General features: G+C 33.0%; 1 protein-coding gene across 1 annotated transcript; it reads right to left on the bottom strand.

The window, feature by feature from the left end:
- Positions 1-228: 228 nt before the first annotated feature.
- HELRODRAFT_163588 (hypothetical protein) lies at positions 229-1820 on the bottom strand (the record flags this gene model as incomplete). The annotated part of the gene is made up of 3 exons (XM_009027425.1): positions 229-1007; positions 1422-1462; positions 1768-1820. 3 exons carry the CDS (start codon positions 1818-1820, stop codon positions 229-231), a joined length of 873 nt encoding a protein of 290 aa, XP_009025673.1.
- Between the last annotated feature and the right edge of the window lie 23216 nt (positions 1821-25036).

Raw genomic sequence — 25036 nt, forward strand, 5'->3', positions numbered from 1 at the left:
GATGAAGATGATTGAGCTAAAAAAATGGATAGTTCAAGTGTTTCGTAATTTTTATATGGCGTATTTTAAATAGCACAAAAAGGAAACAGTTTTATATTTGTGAAATTTCTTTCATTCTTAATTAAAATTTTAATATGTGTATATATTTATAAGTATGCGAAAATAATATTTACTTTTAATTATAAAATGTTTAAAAAACTTAAAATTAAAATATTAAACGCTAAAAAATCACGTGACAGCGACTACATGTGACGTCACTGCACTCGCGAAAAAAACCGACTTGCCGTCTAAAACCGTATCAGACTTTGTCCTAGAAATGGTTAATAGGCTTCGGTTTTCCAAGGATAAACTGCTTGATTTGACCAACTCGCCAGTTACATGGTTGGTTGAATCGTATAAATTCCAAGATGGGGTAGCGTCCGGTTTTGATATTTCATCGTATAAATTTTTTGATTCGGTTATTTTCGGTCCCGATCCTGTTGCTTCCATTATTGAGGTTATGTTCTGGTTGCTTGGGAGAATTTCCCGTTGGTTTGTGTTAGTTTGCTGTAGTTCATTACTTATCTGTCTAAAAATTTGTTTGTCATTTGTTGGTGGCTGATTGGCTGTTGGCTGTGTCGTTGCTGGTGGCTGATTGGCTGTTGGCTGTGTCGTTGGTGGTGGTCGATTGGTGGATGGTTGCCGCCTTACCGGTTCAACGACTATTAACTCATTGTCTTTATTTGCATGATCGATTGTCACTTGTTTGACATATAACTTTTTGGTCTTAGGTTTAGTTATAATTGTTGGTTGGTTTTTTGCTGGTTGAAAAGATGTTCTTAACTTTTTAGTTGGAAGTTCGTTGGCATTGTGGTAAACGGATTCAGGCAATGCTCTCATTGTTTCCCATGTGGCTTGGTTGTCATTCGCCTCCTCTCTGGACAGCAAGGAAACTTTGTTGACTTCACCGCTGATGACGACGTCCTTCTTCTTCCGTTTGCAGCCGCTGCTTTTTGAACCGTCTTCCACTTTGTCGGCAGGAGACAATTTGGAAGTTCATTCATCGGACAATTTGGAAATTTAGTTGGCAGATGTTGAGTGGGTGATTGTTTGGTAGGTAGGTAGGTAGGTGAGTTGGTGTAGTTTTGAGTTAATCGGAATATCGTGGAAAAAATAATTTGATGAATGGTGAATGAACGGATAAATGATGAAATTATTTGTACAAAATTTGATAAACAAGACTAAAATTTGTCATAATTTTCATAAAAATTTAAAAAAATATTATTCATTTTTAGTTTAGAATTGTAAATGATTTTAAGATTATTAATAATTTTTAGTTTAGAATTGTAGAACTAAAATTTTTAGTTTAAAATTGTAAATGATTTTAAGATTACTAATAATATTGAACTTATTTTTTCAACAAAAAATTATTTTTCGCATACTTTTTTTCTTGATGAAGAGACCGAGGCAGAGTCCAAAACAGCTGGAAATCAGAATGGCCGAAAAGATGATCAGCCAGATGATTGCCACTTTTGTTAGTGTGGTCCCGTGATATGGATTAAATGTAGCTGTATGATTGGTTGGTTGGTTGGTTGGTTGGCTGGCTGGTTAGCTGGTTGGTTGGTTGGTTGGTTGGCTGGTTGGTTGGTTGGTTGGTTGGTTGGTTGGTTGGTTGGTTGGTTGGTTGGTTGGTTGGTTAGTTGGTTGGTTGGTTGGTTGGTTGGCTGGCTGGTTGGCTGGTTGGCTGGTTGGTTGGTTTATAAAAAAATGCGTATTTAATATTTACACGTTTCAGTGTGGTTCTTTACTTTGTTGACGCCCCAGAGTGAGTTGAAATTCATTTTTAAACTTCAATTTCAACTAAGAGAATATAGCTGAAAAATTAAAAACATTATCGTCAGTACTTCAAAATGTAGTTTTTTATTTTAGAAAAAAAAATAAAATAGAAGAAAGCTTGATTACAAAACTGAATGATCAAAAACAACATTAATAATAACATAACTAACTAACTAACTAACAACAACAACAATAATTATAATAATAACAACACTAATAATAATAATAATAGACACAATGATATCCACATGATATCCAAATGATATCCAATTGACTACGGAATGAATGATTGTTCATCGTCCGCATGTTGTTTATTTTTATTTTTTTATTTACTTTTTGTTTGTTTTTGTTTACTAAATTTTCTTATAATCGTCAAAAATATTAACTTAATTTAAATTTATTTATTAATATTTTTTTAATATTTAAAAATTAAAAAGAAATAGAGAAAGAGAGAGAGAGAGAGAGAGAGAGAATGAGAGAGAGAATGAGAAAGAGAGAGAGAGAGAAAGAATAGGTCGGTTGGTATTTATCAATTTAATGTATAATTATAGTAGATAGAGAGATAGATACCGTTATTTCAATTTCAAAAGATTTTCAAAGCAACATATTTGAAATTTGTCCTCAACACACACACACACACACACACACACACATATGTCACATACACATACATACATACCTGTATGACAATCTAATTTTTGGCTTCGGATATAATATAATTCAATTTATTTTCCAATTTACTTCATTTGTTCACCCATCCGTTTGATCGTTTTGGTTGTTATTTAATTATGTGTATTTATACATTCTTTCATTTATTTATTAATCATTCATTTACTCATTCATTTATTTATTTATTCATTCATTCATTCGTTCGTTCGTTCGATCGTTCGTTCGTTTGTACGTTCGTTCGTTTTGGTTGTTATTTAATTATGTGTATTTATACATTCTTTCATTCATTTATTTATCATTCATTCATTCATTCATTCATTCATTCATTCATTCATTCATTCATTCATTCATTCATTCATTCATTCATTCATTCATTCATTCATTCATTCATTCATTCATTCATTCATTCATTCATTCATTCATTCATTCATTCATTCATTCATTCATTCATTCATTCATTCATTCATTTATTCATTCATTCATTCATTCATTCATTCATTCATTCATTCATTCATTCATTCATTCATTCATTCATTTATTTATTTATTTATTTATTTATTCATTCATTCATTAACCATTAATTCATTCATTGACTCATTTATTCATTCATCCTTATTACTCATCCATCCATCGATCAATCAATCATTCACACGTTGCGCACTTAGACCGATAGACCGACTAAGGACCACTGGAAAACATCAAACGAATCAATACTAATGATAATTGTTACTCACTATTTATAAATACATTATTATGTGTGTGTATGTGTGTGTTTGTGTGTGCTTGTGTGTGCGTGTGTGTGTGTGCGCGTGTGTGTGTATGTGTGCGTGTGCGTGTGTGTGACATAATATTAATTTTTGCTGTCTTATATAACGCTATATGGCATGTTAGGTAATAACGTATAACCCATTTGTGTAACAAAGGTTGCATGTGTGTGTTTGTATGTGTGTGTGTGTGTGTGTGTGTGGGAGAGAGAGAGAAAAAGAGAGAGGGACAGAGAGATAAGAAGAAAGAGAGAAAGAAGAAAAAGAAGAAAAAGAAGTGAAGAGAGCAGTGTGTGTGCGTATGCTTCAGAAAGATAGCTAAAATGGTGTTTGTATGTGTTAATGAGGTTTTGAAGGTGTTTGTTTGTTTGTGTGTTTGCGTTTGTTTATGTGTTTATGTTTGTTTGTGTGTTGTTGTGTTGCAGCACGAAGTCGTAGTTGTTTACATAAACCTAAACGAAAGAAAGATATCTCGATTTAACTTTGTGATCTAGAAATAATAAATAATAGGAGTATCAATAAATAATTAGAGTTCGTTCACAGTCAGACTCTGCCAAAATATAAAGTGAGTCAGTGTTAAATGGTTGATTAGGAGTTGGCAGAAGTGAGTCTATTGATGAGTCATTGTCATCATCATCATTTTTATCATTATATCATCGTAGGTAAAAAAGGAGAGTGAGGGAGAGAGAGAGAGAGAGAGAGGATTGAGAGAGAGTTCATGTCATCATTATCATCATCGATGTTATCATTACTATCATCATCATCATTTTTATCTCCAACCAGCATCATCATCGTCGGACTCTGTATAAGTTATTAAACCTCCTTTTATTCAGAGCCAGCCAGCAAAAGACGCGCTTTAACGTTTAACGATTAGCCAGAATTTATGGCGGTTTGCTCAGTTCATAACTGCATGATGACGGCGATGGTAATGATGATGATGGTGAGGATGGTGGTGATGATGACGACGATGATAATGATGATGGTAATGATGGTGATGACGATGATGACAACGACGACGATGATGATGTAAACCACGGTACTACTACTTACATAAACACTAAAGACCAAGTTAATGCAAAAGCCGAATTATCAACAATCATGATCAGGAATATAGTAACAATAATTATTATTATTTCTTTTGTTGTTGTTGTTGTTGTTGTTGTTGTTGTAGCAGTAGCAGCAGCAGTAATAAATAGTAGTAATAGTAGCAGAAGTAAAAATAGTAGTATTAAAACCGTTGTTATTATTATTAGTGTTGTTATTGCGTTAGTATTGTTGTTCAGGGCATAATTCACTTTTAACAATGTTGTTGTTAGCTTATCAGCGCCATTTATCTTTTCGTCTGTTGAAAGCGTTATTTATGGTCAATTTGAATGGTGATTATTTTTTTATCTCTGATAACTTTAAATAAACAAACGTGTTAAATTAGTAGATAGATGGATGGAACATAAACGAACAAACGAACGAAAAAACAAGCAAACGAACGAAAGAACAAGCAAACGAACGTCAGAACGGATGAACGAACGAATGTATAGATGAAAGAATAATTAAATAACGTTTTTCACCAATTTAAATCTTGACAAATGAATAGCATTCGATCTTAGAAAAAATTGAACTTGGAAAGAAACACACTAACAGACAAAACATTAAAAAACACAAACAAACTTAAACAATTAAAAATCACAAACAAACTTAAACACATAAACACACAGATACACAACAATATATGCACGCATATACAATACACACACACATTAACATAGAAACCCAACCACAAATATGTACCTACATATGCACACAAATATGCACTGGAATACCAAACCAGTCTATACTTTTGATGTTCCCTCATCAAACACACCACCCTGTACAACAAGCCAAGCACTAAATGTAAACTCAATGACTAGAATTTGGGTGCAGGGCAAACCACACACACACACACACACACACACACACACAGAGAGAGAGAGAGAGAGAGAGAGAGAGAGAGAGAGAGAGAGAGACAAACCTGCATACACACATTCACAACATACTTACATATATATATATATACAAATACGCACAAATAAATGCCTCACCTTTCAAATATTTACAACCAATTACATTATAACACAAACACACATAAAAACATACACATAACAGAAAATAAAAACACACACAGACACACATCACAGAGATACACAAAGAAACGTTTAACATACATAGAAGTCTAAATTATTATCATCAAACAATTATTTTGTAAAATAATTTTCTCTAGTAAAAATAATTTTAAAATAAAATTTTCTTTCAAATTCAACAACGATATATTTACGAGAGAGATAGCAATGGAACGCACGGATGGATTTAGGTTTAAATCGTTTTAAAAATTCTCCTCCCCCTCCTATCTCTCTCCTTTTTAAGCAACTTTTTCGATCTTTCAATCATAGTTTTATTCATTTTTTTCATTATTAGATTTTGTATCTCGCTTTGAAATTAATTTTATATTTACTTATAATACATTTTGCCCACTATAAAGTGGTTTATCTCTTTTATCTTATTACCTAATTAACGAACCATTTAAAACTTTCAATCTTTTACTTATCCATCCATTCATCCATTTATTCATCCATTTATTTGTTTATCTATCCACGCTTCTACTCATTCAGTTATTCATTCATTCATTTTTTTATCCAATTTTTAGACCATTCTTTCGCTTCTCTCTTCAGCCGTCCATTAATCTATCATTCTTGATCCATTCATTCACTCAATCATTCAACAACTCATTCATCCATTCATTAATTCATACATTTGCTCGTTCATTCGTTCATTCGTTCATTCATTTGTTCGTTCATTCGTTCATTCATTCATTCATTCATTCATTCATTCATTCATTTTTCCATTCCAGCGAACATTGATTAATTCACCATTAAACGATGATTTTACGAATTCACACACACCATATGGTGCTCGCTTCAAATCAATTATATTTTTATCGTTACGTTTGTATGTATGTGTGCGTGTGTATGAGTGTTTGCATGTGTATGTTTGTGTGTCTTTGTATGTGTATGTGTAAGTGAGTGTACGTGTGTGTGTGAGTGTATGTGCGTTTGTGTGTGTGAATGTGTCGTAGTATTAATGTATCGAACAGCGGTGTAGGTTTTGTCTCAAAGAGGAAACACGCGACGCACATACAACTCAATGATAATGACCAGCGTGATGTCTGAGGAAGAAATTGATTGTTCCAATAAATGGATGAATAACTAATCGGTTGGTGTGTGTGTTTGTGTTTGTGTTGGTTGTGTGTTTGTGATGGTTAGTTGGGTGTGGGTTGGTTGTGAGTTGGTTGGTTGGTTGGTTGGTCGGTTGGTTGGTTGGTTGTTTGGTTAGTTGGCTGGTTGGTTGGTTGGTTAGTTGACCGATCAACCAATCAATCAACCATCTAACCAACTGATCAACCAAACAGCCAACCAATCAACCATCTAACCAACCGATCAACTAACCAATCAACGAACCAGCCAACCAGCCATCCAGCAAATCATCAACTTAGAAATCCAATATGTAACATTTCAGCACCTCCGCCTCTAACAAATAAACAAACAAATCAAAAAACGCCACGCCACCATCGTCCGTGTCCAACTGACATGTAAATAGCTTTAGGCGGGAAAATGAGATGGGGAATTCCGTGGATAAAAATAGTATCTGGAAATTTCGGAATTGTTTTTTGTTTACATTTTATGGAATTTCAACCAGAACAGCTGCAAGTTGTTTTGAGGTATTGAGTTTTGTTTTGTTTGATTTCATTGGTTTGTTTATATCGAAGTTTCATAGTCTGATAAGATGGGTTGGTTTAGGCGGATGAATGGATTGGTTAATTTTCAGTCAATCACTTATTCACTCAATCAATCAATCAACCAACCAATCATCTCTTCATTCAGTCAACCTTTAATGTATCAGTCATTCAACCAGGTCACTACTTATTCAATCAACCATTTAACCAACCAACCAAAAATCAACCCATATATCAATCAATCAAACAATTAATCAATCAATTGATCAATCGATCAATAAATCAATCAGTCAGTCAATCAATCAATCAATGAAACAATCTTGCACACATTTATGTATCTTTCCAGGAACCTGCGATGAAGTAGAATTAAAAATTAAATAATTCGCACGGAATTCTGATTAACGATGATTAGTCAATTGGTTGGGTTTTTGGATAAATAACTGATAGAATGACTGATAGAATTAATAAATGAATGAACCAATGAATGAACAAAGGAGTGAATAAAACGAATAAATAAACGTGTGAGTTTGACTTAATTTTTAAAATATTTTTACTCAAAATTTTTCAAGATCAACAAATGGATTGATCAAATGTTGTGTATTTGACTGATTGATTGAACATTTAGAATATTGCATGAATTAAATAGAGAAAGATAGAAAAATAAAAGAAAGAGAAATGGATGAATAAAATAGAGAGATGGATAACTAGAATGAAGTGATGGATGAATGATTATGATTGATGGAAGACTTCTGAAAAAACTGAACAATTAGGATAATCAATGTCGAAGATGCACTAAGCAACATGTTGTTGTGTTGAGAGATAAGACAAGTCTCTCCTTTTGTTTGTTTGTTTGTTTGTATGTTTGTTTATACGTTTATTTGTATGTTTGTATTATGTTTGTTTGTCTTTTGTATGTCGCTTGTTTCTATGTATGTACGTGTGTGAATGTATGTGTGTGTATGTATATGTTGGAGTATAATTATGTGTTTGTATGTGTGTGTATGTTTGTGTGTGACTATCTTGAAAGTAGTGTATACACACGCACAATATTTTTGTAGTTAATCATAGACGCCAGTGGTGCACGTGTGATGTGTTAAGGGGCTCTAATCAGAAAGCAGACAGACATTATGTTGTGTGTACGTGTGTGTGTACGTGTGTATGTGTGTGTACGTGCATATATATGTGTGTGTGTGTGTGCGTGTGAGTTTGTGAATGCATGTATATTGCCCTATATGGAAATCGCATCATCTCATTAATCCATCAGCACGCATGTCACTCTGAATTGATAGACTCCCACAGCAGCAATCAACAGGTCACACACGCATACATACACGCGCACACACACACATACATATACACACATACACAAACAAGCGAACGAAGTAACGAATGAACGAACGAATAAATGAATGTGCGTATTTGTGTGTGTGCATGCATTTTTATGTGTGTATGTGTAACTGTGTGTTTGTTTGTGTGCGTGTGTTTGTGAACGTGCGTGTGAAACTAATGATATTTTTCTTTCAATTAGCCATTATAACAATAACATTACTTGATGTGACTAGTTCTCACTTGTGGCTGAAGTCGAACGAAGAATCATGATAACGAAGAAGATGATGATAACGATGATGATAACGACAACGATGGTGATAACGATGGCGATGATGATGATGATGACGATAATGGTTACTCAAATATTTCGTCAATGCTGTCTCGAAGAGATGGCGATGATATCATTAAACTGGTGATCACAAAAAAACTTTGGCAACAATAATGATGATGAAGGTAATGATGATGACGACGATGACGATGATGACGATGATGATAATGATATTAATAGTAATGATGATGATGGTAACGATGATGATGATGATGATGGCGACAACGATGATGATGATGATAACAAAGGGCCCTGATGATGATAATGATGCAGTGACATTGATTCCCATAGTGGTAGAGGTCAGAACATAATTAAGATGATAACTCGCGTGTCCGGTCATCATTATGCTGGCGTTGCTGGGGTAGTTGTGATGATGTTGTTGTTGTTGATGATGATGATGATGTTGTTGTTGTTGTTAATGATGATGATGATGATGATGTTGTTGTTGTTGTTGTTGTTGATATTGTTGTTGTTGATGATGATGTTGTTGTTGTTGTTGTTGATGAAGATGATGTTGTTGTTAATGATGATAATGATGATGATGATGATGATAATGATTCAATAATTTAATAATGAGTTTATTTAGCAAAAATTGATGATGATGATGATGTTATTGTGGTTGTCGTTGATGATGAGGCTGGTGAGAAAAATAAGGATGAAGACGAAGATGGTGATGACGACGACGACAATGATGATGATGAAGATGATGAAGAAGAAGATGATGATGATGACTATGACGATGCTTATAAACATTGCGATGATAACGAGTTTGCACCGGCTGATGTGTTTTTTGCTATTGTGGATAAATTATGCCCCGATAACGAACGAAAAAACAGAATAACGGTGATAATAATAATAATAATAATAATAATAAATATTATGATGATGGTGACGACGACGATGATGATGATGACGATGAAGTGATACCAAACGCTGATGATGATAATAATGACGTTAGCAAGCAAGCATTAGAATAATTGTGTTTATTCGCCAAAACGCATTAAAAATCTGGGTTACATGTATCACACTGTTTCAACGCTTCATACATGTATTAGACGATGTAAGTGTGTATGTATGTGTGTGTGTGTGTGTTTTTGTGTGCGTGCGTGTGTGTGTGTGATGGTTCTATAATAGTGACGTTTAACTTTAACTCTGATCCCGTTATATTATCTGTAATTTTATTTGTTGTTTGTGAATGTTTTTGTTGCTGTAAGTCATTTTGGTGTTATTTGTTTGTAAGAGGTTTTGTTATTATTATTAATATTGTTATTTTTATTATTGTTATTCATTATTATTATTATTTAATCTTTTTGTAAGTTTGAAAATATTTGAAATTATCCGCAGTTGTAGATTTATTTCGAATTTGTAAAAAGCATAAGATGTGAATTTTTAAAGGAGTGTGAAGAACATGGTATACAAAATAATTTTTTTAACCGCCACCCAATGTGGCAATTGTGGCCACCACTGACACCACCACCACCACTACTACTACCACCACCATCATAAACAGCAGTACCACCACCATCATCATCATTATTTCTTATCGTCATCACCACCATCCGTTATCATTTGTCATCTTCGTTTTTATTGTTAGTATTATTTTCAATGATGGTTATTTTAGTTTTTCTAAATTTATATACCAACACACACAGACACACCAATATAAAAACATTCACACACGTATACACACACACCCAAACATACAGACACACACACCAATGCTTTATAAAAACAATCACACAAGTACACACACCACACACATACACATTATATATTTTCAACAGATGTTTTATTTCGTTGTATAACACAAAAACAGATATACACACAAAGTGAAACTTTCACACGTACACACACACACACACACACACACACACAAATAAATCAAATATACATGAAAATAAAATCCTAACAATTACATAGTAAGCACGTACATATAGGCAAACAAATGGAAACAAACTTATTACAACATGCATCATGTACAAATAATCATACACACAAACAACACACACACATATATACACGCACATACACACACAAACACACACACATGTATACACGCACATACACACACAAACACATACACATGTGAGTTATGTATAAGCAAGCAGTCAATGAATTATTATTACAATAATTTGTCAATGCAAAAAAACCATCGAGTTTCGTTGCGCTACGTGTCGTGAAACCTGCCATAGCAACAAATAATTTCTCTTATCTTCATTTCATTATATTTTCATTATTATTATTAATATATTATAATTTTTGTTTATTATTAATATTATTATTAATATTGTTGTTGTTGTTGTGTCAATGTTTTTATAACATAACTGCGGCATTTACATGTCTCAACAACTAAATGGATTCATGAGTTGTTTTTTTAACATTTGCTGAAAACCTCTGTTTTGTTGTTGATGTTGTTGTTGATGTAGTTGGTGGTGTCTTCTATTGTTGTTGCTGTCATTTTTAATGTTATCTCATGGCATGATCGGTTTTTATAATGTCATTCCATGCTAGACATATTTCATCTTCGAACCAACTCAGCTCCATAGCTCTGAAAGACAATTCATCAATTTTTTATTTCAAGTAAAAACATACAAAATTTTAATCATAGAACAAATATTTCATTGGAATATGATAGAAAGGAAGTTCATTTATAACGTAATGCTACTTGTTTTACACACATACACACACGCACAGAGAGAGAGAGAGAGAGAGAGAGAGAGAGAGAGAAAGAGAGAGAGAGAGAGAGAGAGAGAGAGAGAGACTCACACACACTCACTCACACACACACATATATATAATCTAGATTTTTATAACATATATATATATATAGATATAGATATAGATAGATAGATATTATAGATAGATTACATTAAAAAATATTTTTGAAAAGTTATTTTCGTATAATTAGCAAAGTTATATTAAACTTTTTCAGCCAGTCAGAATGAATTTTATACTAGCAGTAATTTATAATCAGCTGTCACATCATTTTGACATTCATTCATGTATTTTTTTTTGAAGTCGGCTACAAATTTATAAAAATCATTTAAAAAAAATAATTCGACCAGATAAAGAGGAAAAGACAGTGAAAAAAAGAAAGAGAGCAAATAGAAAGGAAATTAGAAAGGAAAGAGAGAGAGAGAGAGAGAGAGAACTTATGAGAAAGTTGACAAATCTATTTGTGTCAGAAGGGTTGAGGAATCGTTCATTAAACAATTAACTTGCAATTAGTACTGATGTACATTTAATCATTCATTTACACATTTGTTTCGTTGCTTCATTCTTTCATTTAGTTCGTTCGTTCGCTCGTTTATTCTGTTCGTTCACTTTCTTCTTTACAATGTTCACTCATTCGTTTGCTCTACTCATTCTGTTTGCTAGGTCATTTTCATACGTTCGTTCGTTTTTTCGTTCTGTCTATTTTATGAACTTGTTCATCAATTTTTCCAATTAAACAACACATTACTTTGTTTTCCTGGTTCAATAAGGCAAACATGTCAATCAAACCAAAAATCCATACGATCACATCCAAACTTACAAAACTTACCCACACACGCACGCACACACGCACACATACATAAACGCATCCAAACATGCCCAACAAACACAGTCACATACATGCCTAGGCATACATACACATGCACGAACGGGCACAACAAAACGTGTGCACACAGACACAAAGCTGCAAACAGCCACACAAACAAACACACAAACACGCACAGTTTATAAAAAAAGGATAGTAGTAGAATAACATTTAATCACAATCATAAAAATTTTATTTTATTTCATTTCGTTTTATTACATTGAATATTTACGAGGCGTTAACCGCTTCGCGAGTTCTGCGTGTTTGTTTGTTTGGGCGTGTGTGTGCGCGTGGTGTATGTGTGTGTGTGTGTGTGTGTGTGAAAGAGAGAGAGAGAGAGAGAGAGAGAGAGAGAGAGAGAGAGAGAGAGAGAGAGAATGTGTGTGTCTTATGTTTTACATTATAGTTTTTTATACTAGTTTTTACTGATGACAACAAGTGCAACATCGAAATACACAGAGCAAAATCCTACACTTCCAATCTTCCTGTCATCACGACCATTCATATTCAAATAAGTTAGACACGAGTAGTGGCTGTAGTAATTGTTGTTTCTAATGTTGTGCAGTTGTTGTTTCTCTGCTGTTTTTTGTGATTGTTGTTGTTACTGATGTTGTGCTGTTGTTGTTTCTTTGCTGTTTTTTGTGTTTTGTGGTTGTTGTTGTTACTGATGTTGTGCTGTTGTTGTTTCTGTAGTGTTGTTGTAGTTTCAAACTCGCCATACAACAGCCAACAACAACGTTGACTTGATATGTTTCATGTTTAAATGTAAAAGTTATTGCTTTTATATATATATATATATATATATATATAAACCAAAAATTTGTAACGAAAAATAAAAAACAACAACAACATACAATAACAACAACAGCATAACAATAACAACAACAACAAAACAACGGCTAAAACCACAACTTAACAACAGACAGAAGAAATTTAATTTAATCAACAATGCTGAGCTTATAAGTTTGATAGTTAGTCAAGTGGCAATGAATAAATGGATCAATATGTTTGTTGTGTGTATATGTGCGTGCGTGTGTCTGTGTGTAAGTGTATTTGTGTGTGTGTGTGTGTGTGTATGCGTGTGGGTCCCATGAGAACAATTAAGCAATTTGTAATTGTAAAATTGTCATTGTCTAATTGTTATTTATTACTGTCGTCGCGTAGTTAATTTGTCCTTTTGTTGTTATTGTTCTTGCGGTTATTGTTGTCATATAATAATTATATTTTATCAATAATAAAAAGATAATTATTATTACAAAATTATAGTGATAAAAATAATAATATTATTGCTGTTATTAAGAAAACTGTCCTAATATGACGACCGTGACGTTGATAAAAAGTTCAATAAAAATTCACTTTTCAAAATTTCACACATATCTACATTAAGAGAATAAGCACACTAATAAAATATTCACACAAACGCAGAAAGAGACAGGATGAGACAGACAGACACAGAAAGAGACAGAGCAACAGACAGACAGACAAAGACGAAAAAGACAAAGAGAAAGATGAAAAAGAGACATCCTTTTTTCTATCAAGCAATCTTCATCTTTCTATCAATTCATTCTCTCATTCATTTTCTCATTCATTCATTCATTCATTCATCTCAGTTATCAATCTACATCAAGAAAGTTAACACGTACACACGTACGTACACACGTACACATTGTACAACAAGAAAGCCAAACATCAAATGACTACATTACGTAAGGCAAGGCAAATAAACTTGTAGTGCCGAGTGAGAAATTTAATTTGAAATTGTGCAATTCGTGTATATACATACACACGTACCACACTTGATATGAGTAAACAAACACACCACACACAAAAACACACACACACAAACACACATGTTGTATACATACATACATATATACATCTTCTTATATCCCACCACTGAGTTACAAATTTGTTAATTTGCATTTATATTTGCAGATGTATTTATTTGCATTAAATAACGTGGTGGTCATTTCATCTGATCATGTCCGCTCCTGCGTTCTTGTCATACGTTACGTGTCCGTGTGTTTGGGTGTGCGTGTGTGTGCGTCCGTGCGTGTGTGTGCGTGTGTCCGTGCGTGATAACTCATAATATCGCCATAAGTTTCCAGAAATTAATGTACATTTCTACGTACATTGAAATCAGCCCCCGTACCTACCAAACGCACACTGCATATGTGTGTTGATACCTACAAATACGTAAATATTTTTGACACGAAGCTGTCTGAAACAAGTTTGCAAATATTTTACGATCGGCTCTGTCGCTTCTTTGTAATGTTGGTCGGCCAAAACAAAGTTGTGGTTTACTTTCGGGCCTCCATGTGTGGCTGGTTTTGTGGTTTTGCCACTACGAAGTTTCTACAATTCGGTGTAGATATACTCATCAACATACGTACACACATACTTACACATAAAAACAAACATACACTTACGTACATACATGTACACTCAAACACACACAGACATACAGGCATGCATACATACATACATACATATATACACATACATGCATACATATACACATATACATACATACATGCTTCACTAATCAAAACGAGATAAACTGCAGCTGATAAATGGACTAATTACATGTAACCTTCTTTCCTAATCGAAATTAATAATATCGGGTTTCCAGATATCGACGGAGAGATGTTGAATGTAGCTGGTGAGAATAGTGAAGAATGAAAGAGAATGAGTGAGGAGAAAATAGAGAAAGAGAAAAAGAAAGAGAACGATGAAAAGTAGTATGAGGAAGAACAGATTGAAATGTACAATTCCAATGTACATTGTACATGTTGTTGGTCATTTAACTTTCTCCAACCAACCTACGAAACAACATACTTACCAACCAACCAACCAACCAACCCACCATCCATCCAACCAACCAACCCACCATCCAACCAACCAACAAACCAACCAATTAACCAACCAACCAACCAACCAGCCAGCCAAACAACGAGACAACCACAAAACGAATCAACCATATGACCTAGCAAATGAGTTTATAAACAATCATTTGTTCGCAGCATCATCGTGATGTCAAAATACATAATATACATCCAAACATACAAACACACACACACACACACACACACACACACACACACACACACATGCCTGCATACATTTTAGCGTCTGTATACACAAATGCAGACATGCATTCATTGACACATACACGCACACACAAACACATGCATGCATAAGTTAACATAAACAAAAATACAAACATACAAACATTTCATCCGTGCCGCTTAATTAGGGTTCCATAAAATACTTTCGAAATGTAAATAAATTAAATTGCAAACATGAAACTAATCTGACCGTTACTTCTAAGTGCTTTCAAATAAATAAAAAGCTGAATGTATATATCTATAAGTGAGGAGGTCTTTTTATGTTTTTGTTATCATATGTTATTTATTTTATTATTATTATTATTTTCATCATCTTCATCATCATCATTAAAATCATCACTATGAGTGCCAACAACAACATCATCACCGTCATCTTCATCATCATCATTGCAATCGTTATTCTTATTCAGATTACCGTCGCCCATATTTAACTCATATTATTATTTTCGTCCCATAGTATACATATACATGTGTGTGTGTGTGTGTGTGTGTATATATATATGTGTGTGTGGTTTGTATGTAGATACATATATAAATATGAATATATAAGCATATATTTAACTTAACAATCTGTTTGCATGTCAGTAAAAATTAACATGTTTTAAATCTGTTAGACCTTACACATACGTAATAACTAAAATCACACACACACACACACACACACATACACATACACACACAAACACTTATATATATATATTATATTATATATATATATATATATATATATATATATATATATTCAGTTATATTTAAATACATTATAGTTGGGTGCTTTTTAACATATTCATATTTACACATGCCTATATTTATATTTACACACACACACACACAACACACACACGCACACACGCACACATATATATGTATATATATATATATATATATATATATATATATATATATATATATATATATATTGGATAAATTTGTATTGTATGCACATATATATACATAAATATATATGAAGTGTGAATACTATATAAGACGGGAGGGCATGTAATTGTGCTATGCCTATGTCGTTCATCAGTTGTGGTGCATGTTTCAAAGAGTTTAATTAACTTTACTATTTAATTCTGATATATTTTGGTGAATTTGGTAATAACTTTGGTAAATTTGGAATTTTTGGTAAAATAGGCGATTTTGTGAAAATTCATTTATTCACTAATCACTCACCCAATTAATTAATTAATTAATTAATTAATTATTCATCAATTACAATTAGTTTAATAATTTTAATTTAACTTATTAGGTCCCTCTCATTCATTGGATAATATTAATTAAGAGGCCGTGATGGAAGACTTTCCAATTATTTACTTAATAAATAAATTTAATTAATTAATTAACTAATAAATTAATCTTAATGGATTAAAGAATTAATTAAAAACGTTTTATTGATAAATAACAAAAATTGTTTTAATGTAGTTATTGCAGTATTAGCGATTGTAATAAAAATTTCATATATTTACGATACGACACACGTTGAAAACGAAACGAAACATTGACGAAACCTCACTGTAATATTAATGGCTTTTAAGAATTTAGTAATGCGATCGAAAGTGAAGAAATAAAAACAGTAAAGCAGCATCCACAACAACAACAACAACAACATCATCATCTTAAAAACATCAACAACAAAATTTACAACTCTCTTTTTATTTGTCGAAACAGCATTAGTCGAGTAATCACATCATAACCAGATTCATTATCACCGTTGTAAATAACAACAGCAACAACATCCACCATCACTACTACAACTACACCGAGGGCACCGATGAAGACGAAGATGACGACAACAAAGAGGATAATTATGACGTCAACGATCCAGCTGACATTCGTCATCTTATTCTTGCACACGCAAGGTTCGTGAACGCATTTTTTACGTGATACATTGTGTTGTGTTCAGCTGTTAGCCTGTATCATGTTTCTAGCTCTATTTCATTTGCGTTCACACTATTATCGATTACTTAATTTCTATTGTTTTACTCTTTTCATTCACTCTCTCTCTCTCTTGTTCTCTCTCTCTCTCACTCTTTTTCAATATTTTTGCTCTCTTTAGCCCTATCTTTCTTGTTTTCTCATTTTCTCTATTCATTCGTTTCCGATTATCTTATTATTAAAGTTAAAATTTAGCTCAGATAAAAAACTTTAAAAACAAGAGTACAAAAATTGAATTTAAAAATGAGCAGTAAAAAAAAAATCACAGACGCAAGAACGCTACATAGAACAATAAATAACTTTTGACAGAATATTTTACAGTGTGTGTGTGTGTGTGTGTGTGTGTGTGTGTGTGTGTGTGTGTGTGTGTGTGTGTGTGGCCACGGTTTTTTATTTTCCTCAACTCGGACATTTTATATTCCTTTAAACATGTACCTTTACACATGTTAAAGTGTATTTTGTATGTGTCTGTTTTTACAATTCATTGATGTCGTGCTGGTTGTAGTTGTTTTGATAATAAGAATATTAAAATAACAATAATAATAAAAATAACAATTTAAAAATTAATTTATATTTTTTTTCTCATTTTTTGGTGGTGTTTGTAAAAAACATTCCGGTGACGTTTGTTTGTCAAGTTGTTCAGCCATAAAAATAAACTTCTTTTTTTTAATCATCATTCAATGTCATCATCGCCGTCGTCATCATCAATATCATTACCATCTACATCGTCATCATCATCATCATCATCAACGACATCAGCATCATTACCATCATCATTACCATCATCATCGTCGTAACCATCTTTATTATTTTCTATATCACAATCTACTTTATCATCATCTTCATCATCGTCTTCATCATCATCATCTATATCATCATTGTCATCCCCATCATCAGCAGCAGCCAAACAAACATAAAGCCCCGTCATTAAAATGAAATCTATGTCAAACGTTATACCAGACCTGAAGTAAGGCGAACACACAACAAAATTACACACACACAAACACACACACAACACACAGTAACACACACACGTACATTCACATCATCATACACATTCATACACACATCTTTCTCTTTCTCTCACACGTAAACACACACCCATACAACATTACAAAACGATTTAACACACAAATAAATTACCCGTCTTGCAATACAACAACGACAGAATACAAAACACATAAAAAACATATGCTAGTCATTGCTGGCGTACAACAACATACACACATACACATATAAATATATGAATATAGATATACATTAGTCTATGTGTGAATGAGTGAGTTGACGTTATTCATGATGCGATCATCACTGGTGATAGTGAGGAAGATACATAACATTTAATTTTTTTTTCTTCTATTCTATATAAACAAAACTTCTGAAAGCCAAAAACACAGACTCTCCTTCTTGTAAACAATAAAAGTCTGGCTGGCTGGCTGGCTGGCTAGCTGATGTGAGGGGCTCTGCATATGTCTATCTAATCTCCCACAATTCGTTGTGTTATAATAGTGATAATAATAATAAAAATAATAATAATAATAATACTCTTGTTTATAAATCTGTAACACTAACACGCTCATACAAACACACACACACACACACATACATACACACAAACACACACACAAATTACGACTAATACACAATACTCGTTTATGTGTTTTAATACACATTCATACACACATTTATACGTATGATATGATACACGTGTATACAAATATATATATATATATATATATATATATATATATATGAGTTCATGTTTATATAGCTTATGTAAAATCACGTACATATAAATGAGCAAACATTCATACAACATATACTTACACATACATACAACAAACTTACGTACAAACATACAAACACATAAACAAACACACAAACATATTTTCTGTATAGGGCATATGACTTGTTCGTCTAAATGTCATTCAACGATTACATAAATAAACGACTAACATCACCACTACTTACTAGTTTAATTAATTGATTATACTGTACTTCTACTACTACTACTACTACTACTAATAATAATAATAGTAAAACTATAATAATAATAACAATTGCAAACGTGTTTGTAACATCCTAGTATATGAAACTTTTAAAAAATTATTTTTAAAATTATGATGGTGATGATGATGATGAAATGATGGTGATGATGATGAAGAAGATGAAATGATGGTGATGATGATGAAATGATGATGAGATGACGATGATGATGATGACGATGGTACAATGAAAGAAATGACTATAAACGTTATTGTTAAAATCATAAACGCAGTCGTAAACCTCACAACATGAATTTGAAACATCAACAACTATAACTATTACTACTGTTACTACTACTACTACTACTACTACTACTACTACTACTACTACTACTACTACTACAACTACAACTATTACTACTAATACTACTATAACAACTACTACTTCTACTACTTTTACTAGTGATGGTGTTACTATTACTAATACTACAATGCTGAAGATGACAATGATGATGGTGATAAGACCGATGACGATGAAGATGATGAAGATGATGATAATGAAAATTCCCCCACTCCTACTGATTTTGAAAAATTACTAAAAATGTGTTTTCTTCTTCTACCCATACGTCCCACTGTTTCTATTCCGTATAACTTCTGCCAAAACATTCAGACATGGTGAGCCGCTTGTTAACAAATACTGAACACGAACAACAAACAACAACATCTTGTTAGTTAGTTTTCCGAAAAAAAATTTTTTTTTTGGAATAATTGGCTTCTAAAATTAAATGCAGGTCAAACTATCGTCGGGGTATTCAAAAAAACTTGTTTTTTCTTTTATTCTCTTCTTCTCTCTCTCTCTTTCTCCCTCTTTCTCTCTATATATATGTATATGAGAGAGAGAGAGAGAAAGAGAAAATGAGAATGCAATAGAAAGAAAGAGAGTGAAAAAAAGATAAAATGAAAAAAATGAGAGAGAGAGAGAGAGAGAGAGAGAGAGAGAGAGAGAGGACGTCGCGTCTGTTAACATATAATAATAAAGATAAATTTAACAGTTTTGTTGCGATGTTGATGATGAGAGAGATAGGAGAGAAAAAATATAGGAAGAGAGAGATAAAGGAAGAGGAATGGGAAGACAGATCTAAAAGTGAGAGGAGGAGGAGTCATTGGAGTCTTTGTTTATTGATATCCAATATCAACATCGTGTCACAATGACGATGTCTGAAGAAAATATACAATTGTATCTTGAATTTTGAGGTCGGTGATGATGACGATGACGACGATGTTTGTGTTGTTGATGATGATGATAAAGATAATGATATAGATCATGATGATGATATAATATGGTATCATGGATACATATAAATCACATATCAATCATTTCTATTCAGTCAAACACTTGCAAGAACTCACTCATCAATGGTAATATATATGCCATCACCTTCGTTTGTTTGTGTTTGTGTGAGCGTATATGTATGTATTTGCCTGTATGTATGTGTTTGTTTGTGTGAATGTATATATATATGTATGTATGTATGTTTATGTTTGTGTACGTATGTATATATGTATGTATATGTTTGTGTATGTACGCCTTGCCTGTTTAAATGTTGCAGTTTTTTATTTTATAGATACAATGTGTTTATGTGATTTCCGTGCATGTGAAATAAAAATATGGAAATACGTAGCAACATTGACCTGAACATACACACATACATACACACACACGCACACACACACACACACACGCACATACATACCTACATACATACATAAATGGCTATTGTATATGTGTATTAACTGCGCGTATTGTGTTGTTGTATATTAAGTGTATGTGTGTGTGTGTGTGTGTGTGTGTGTGTGTGTGTGTGTGTGTGTGTGTGTGTGTATTTATTTATTGTAAGCTGAATGAACGTGAATACTGACTGACTGGCTGACCGAGATTAATTGTTGGCACTCGAAATTTTGAAGATTTTCATTATCATTCCTCTCTCTCTATCTTTTTAGTTTTTTCTTCCTTTCCCTCTTTCTCCCTCTCTCTCTCTCTTTCTCCCTCTTTCCTCTTATGTGCAAATATGTGTGATAATGATAACATTGTAAATAAGTGAAAGAGTGAATGAGCCTTATAAATGGAAGAATGTGTGAATGTGTAATTGTATAGAATCAAATCGAAAGATAGAAAGAACGCATGAATGTGTACCGATGAAATTACGCTAGGTTAGATTGAAATAAAGTGATTGAGTGAGTGATATTAGGTTATCATTTGAATGAACAATAAACGAATAAATGGATAAATGAATGAATGAATGCATGAACGATCGAACAAATAAATGGATGAATGAATGACTAAATGAATGAATAAATGAATGAACGAACGAACAAACAAGCAAATGAATGCTATCTCAGAATCGATTATAAAGAGAAATATAAACTTTATACATAATCTCCACTATACTACTAACCGTTTGATGATGGTAATCGCTTTATCACCCTATGTTAATCCTTTTGCCATATTAATCCGATATGCCTGTCTGTCTGGTGCGTAAGGATAAGACCATTGCTCTACCGTTAAACTTAAACGTGAGTTGCTATCTTCATTGTTGCTGTTTTTATGATTATAACAACAGTTATTTTTATTATTGTTATTATTACTCTTATTTGGTTCTCCATTTCTTCAAATAGTTGGATGGATGATTGGGTAGATGATTGGATGAATGAATGAGTGAACACAAACACACACACTAATGTTCACACGCATACACTCGTACACACCACAAGCAAATGTTAGCACACATACACGCACACAAACTCACAATTGACCTTAACCTTTGGTCATCTTGTATTGTCACGCTTCACTGACCAAAGACCCAACCCACCGTGGTCATTTGGCCGGAAGTAATGTGGGCTCTATGTTATGTGTGTGCGTGTGTGTGTGTGTGTGTGTGTGGGTGAGTATGTGTTTGTGGATAAGTATATGCTTGTGTGCGTGTGTGTGCTGTTGTTTATGTGTTTCTTTGTAATTTACATATTATGCCAGTTATTTTTGGTGTGTGTGTGTGTTTATGATGTGTGTTTGTGAGTTTCGTAGGTTTTGCATTGAATTATGCGTCGTGGGCAGAGTTTGTTTGTTGGTTAACTTATATTTCAAGTTGTTCGTTCGTTCGCCGTTCGATTGTTACTTCTGTTTGTTCAGCCTTGTTTGTCCTATCCTTCGATATGCCCGTTTGTTTATCAACCCACATCTCAGGTCAGCACCTTTCTGTTGTTTTTTTTTATGTTTTAGGATTCTTTTGTTGGTGTGCTTTAATGGTCTAGTAGTTGTTGTTGCTGGGACTGTTGTTATTTTGTCGTTGTAGCAGTAGTAGTAGTAGTAGTAGTTGTTGTTGTTGTTGTGTTTCTCTGCGTTGTTTCAATTGTGGATGTGATGTTGTATATCTCTAGGTTAAATTTGGGCCGTGCGTTGAAAATAAAAAATCATCCAAGATAAAAATGTCCAACGGAATGAATGATTGAATGAATGAGTAAACAAACAAATGACCGAACGAACGAACGAGCGAACTCAACTAAAAAAAACTACCAAACTAACGAATCCAACCAGCAAGACGAATGATTACCGCGATCAATAATGAAGGAATGCACTAATCCCAAAACGAAAGAGTGACGGAACTGACAAAATAAATGAATAAACAAACAAGCAAGCAAACAAACCAGCAAGCAAACATAAACAAAAAAAATAAACAACAGATACATGTGGGCACTATTTAAAAACACATTTTACGCCACCTGTCGCCGAAATAATTTTTCAACCATAAAAGAAAAACAAGTTTTTACTACTGCTGCAGCTGCTGCTGCTACTACTACTACCACTAACAATAAAATAATAAAAAAAATATAATAATAATAATAATAATAATAATAATGATTGTAGAGCTCCGGGGCTTATTTGAAATAATTTGTCTCAATATAATTGGACAGCACCGCATCTTGAGAAGAAGTGAAGTGCTGGGCGATAATAAAAAATGGGGGTAGTTGTGGTTGTAGTAGTTGTAGTAACCGTGGTAGCTGTACTATTATTTTTATTATTGTTATTAGTAGTAGTTGTTGTGGTATTAATAGTAGTAGTAGTGGTAGTATTAGTAGTAGCAGCAGTAATAGTAGTAGAGTTAGCAGTAGTAGTAGTGGCAGCAGTAATAGCAGTTTTAGTAGTAGTAGCAGTAATTTTTTGGTATTAGGCTGCTTACAAGTATTATTTAATCAAAAAGATCAATATATAATTAACGAATATAGTAATAATAATAACAATACTACTACCACTACTACTACTACTACTAATGCTAATACTACTACTACTACTACTACTACAAATAATAATAATAATAATAGAGACAGTAATAATACAGACGAAAACATGCAAATCAGACATATTCATTCACTTCTGATATGATTGAAGGCAGCTGTACTAAGAAAGCTGCAGTGAGTTAATTGATTTTTAATTTCTTTTAATGTGTGTGTCTGTGTACGTTTTTGTGTCTGTGTGTGTGTGTGTGTGTGTGTGTGTGTGTGTGTGTGTTAACTTATTAAGATAATAATTACTACAAAAGAAAAAATGTGAACTAGAATTTTGCGAGAGTCTGGTTTGTCACATCGCCAATTAGAAACGTAATTCTGTTGTCGTCGTTCGGCTAGTTCATCATTAAAATGTACCCATCTGGTATAATTGCTTGTTGATGTTTGTTTGTCTACATGAATAACGATGATGATGATTTTTTAATGATGATAATTGTGACCATCATCATCTTGACTATCTTCATTCATTGCCGTCTTCGTCATCATTATCACCATGTTATGATGATGATCATCATCATTTTGACCGTCATCGTCGTCATCATCGTTATTATCATTATGTTAACGTGCACCTGGAATCTTCCATGCGTGTAATGTTATGATGAAGATAAATGTCCTTGCCACGAGATGTATTTTTCTCCTTGAATGACGTCATCCTCATCGTCGTCGTCATCATCTTCATTCTCTTCTTCATTATCATCATCTTCTTCCTCTTTATCACCAACATCATTATGTACAACAAACAATATGGGTCTAAAACAAACAAACAAACATAGACATAAAATAACAAAGTAAACAAATTAAATATTTACCATAGACATTAAATTACTTCCTCGACTCCGCAGAGAGCAAAGAATCAAAAGATTTTCTGGCAGCCATTACCATTACTATCTGCTGCAAACTACTAATTTGTCTCTCTGTATACAAAGAACAATAAACGAAGGATAATTATTTTTCTTTGTTCGTACGCCTGGCTAGCTTTGCTGTGTACGTTTTGTCAATCCAGTGGTTATTGCTGTTGCTTGGTTTTGTTTAATCGTTTAATTTATTTGTAGTTTTTTGTTTCTTTTGTTTTTGTTGTTGTTGTTATTGTTGTTGTTGTTATTGATGTTGGAAACATGAATGTGACCGAAATTGATGTTTTGTTGTTAATATTATTACTGTTTCGTTGACGTTGTTGTTGTTGTTGTTGGCTGACTGTCCCATTGATGTTGTTTGTTGCTTGTTGAATGTGTCCGACTACTACACACAAACGAATACAACGATGATGAAGATCGTAGATGATGACGGCGGTAGTGATCTTGAAGAAGAAGAAGAAAAAGAAGAAGAAGAAAAAGAAAAGGAAAAAGAAAAAGAAAAAGAAGAAGAAGAAGAAGAAGAAGAAGAAGAAGAAAAGAAC

Source organism: Helobdella robusta (genome assembly GCF_000326865.2).
Source record: "Helobdella robusta unplaced genomic scaffold HELROscaffold_5, whole genome shotgun sequence".
NCBI classification, from domain to species: Eukaryota; Metazoa; Annelida; class Clitellata; order Rhynchobdellida; family Glossiphoniidae; genus Helobdella; species Helobdella robusta.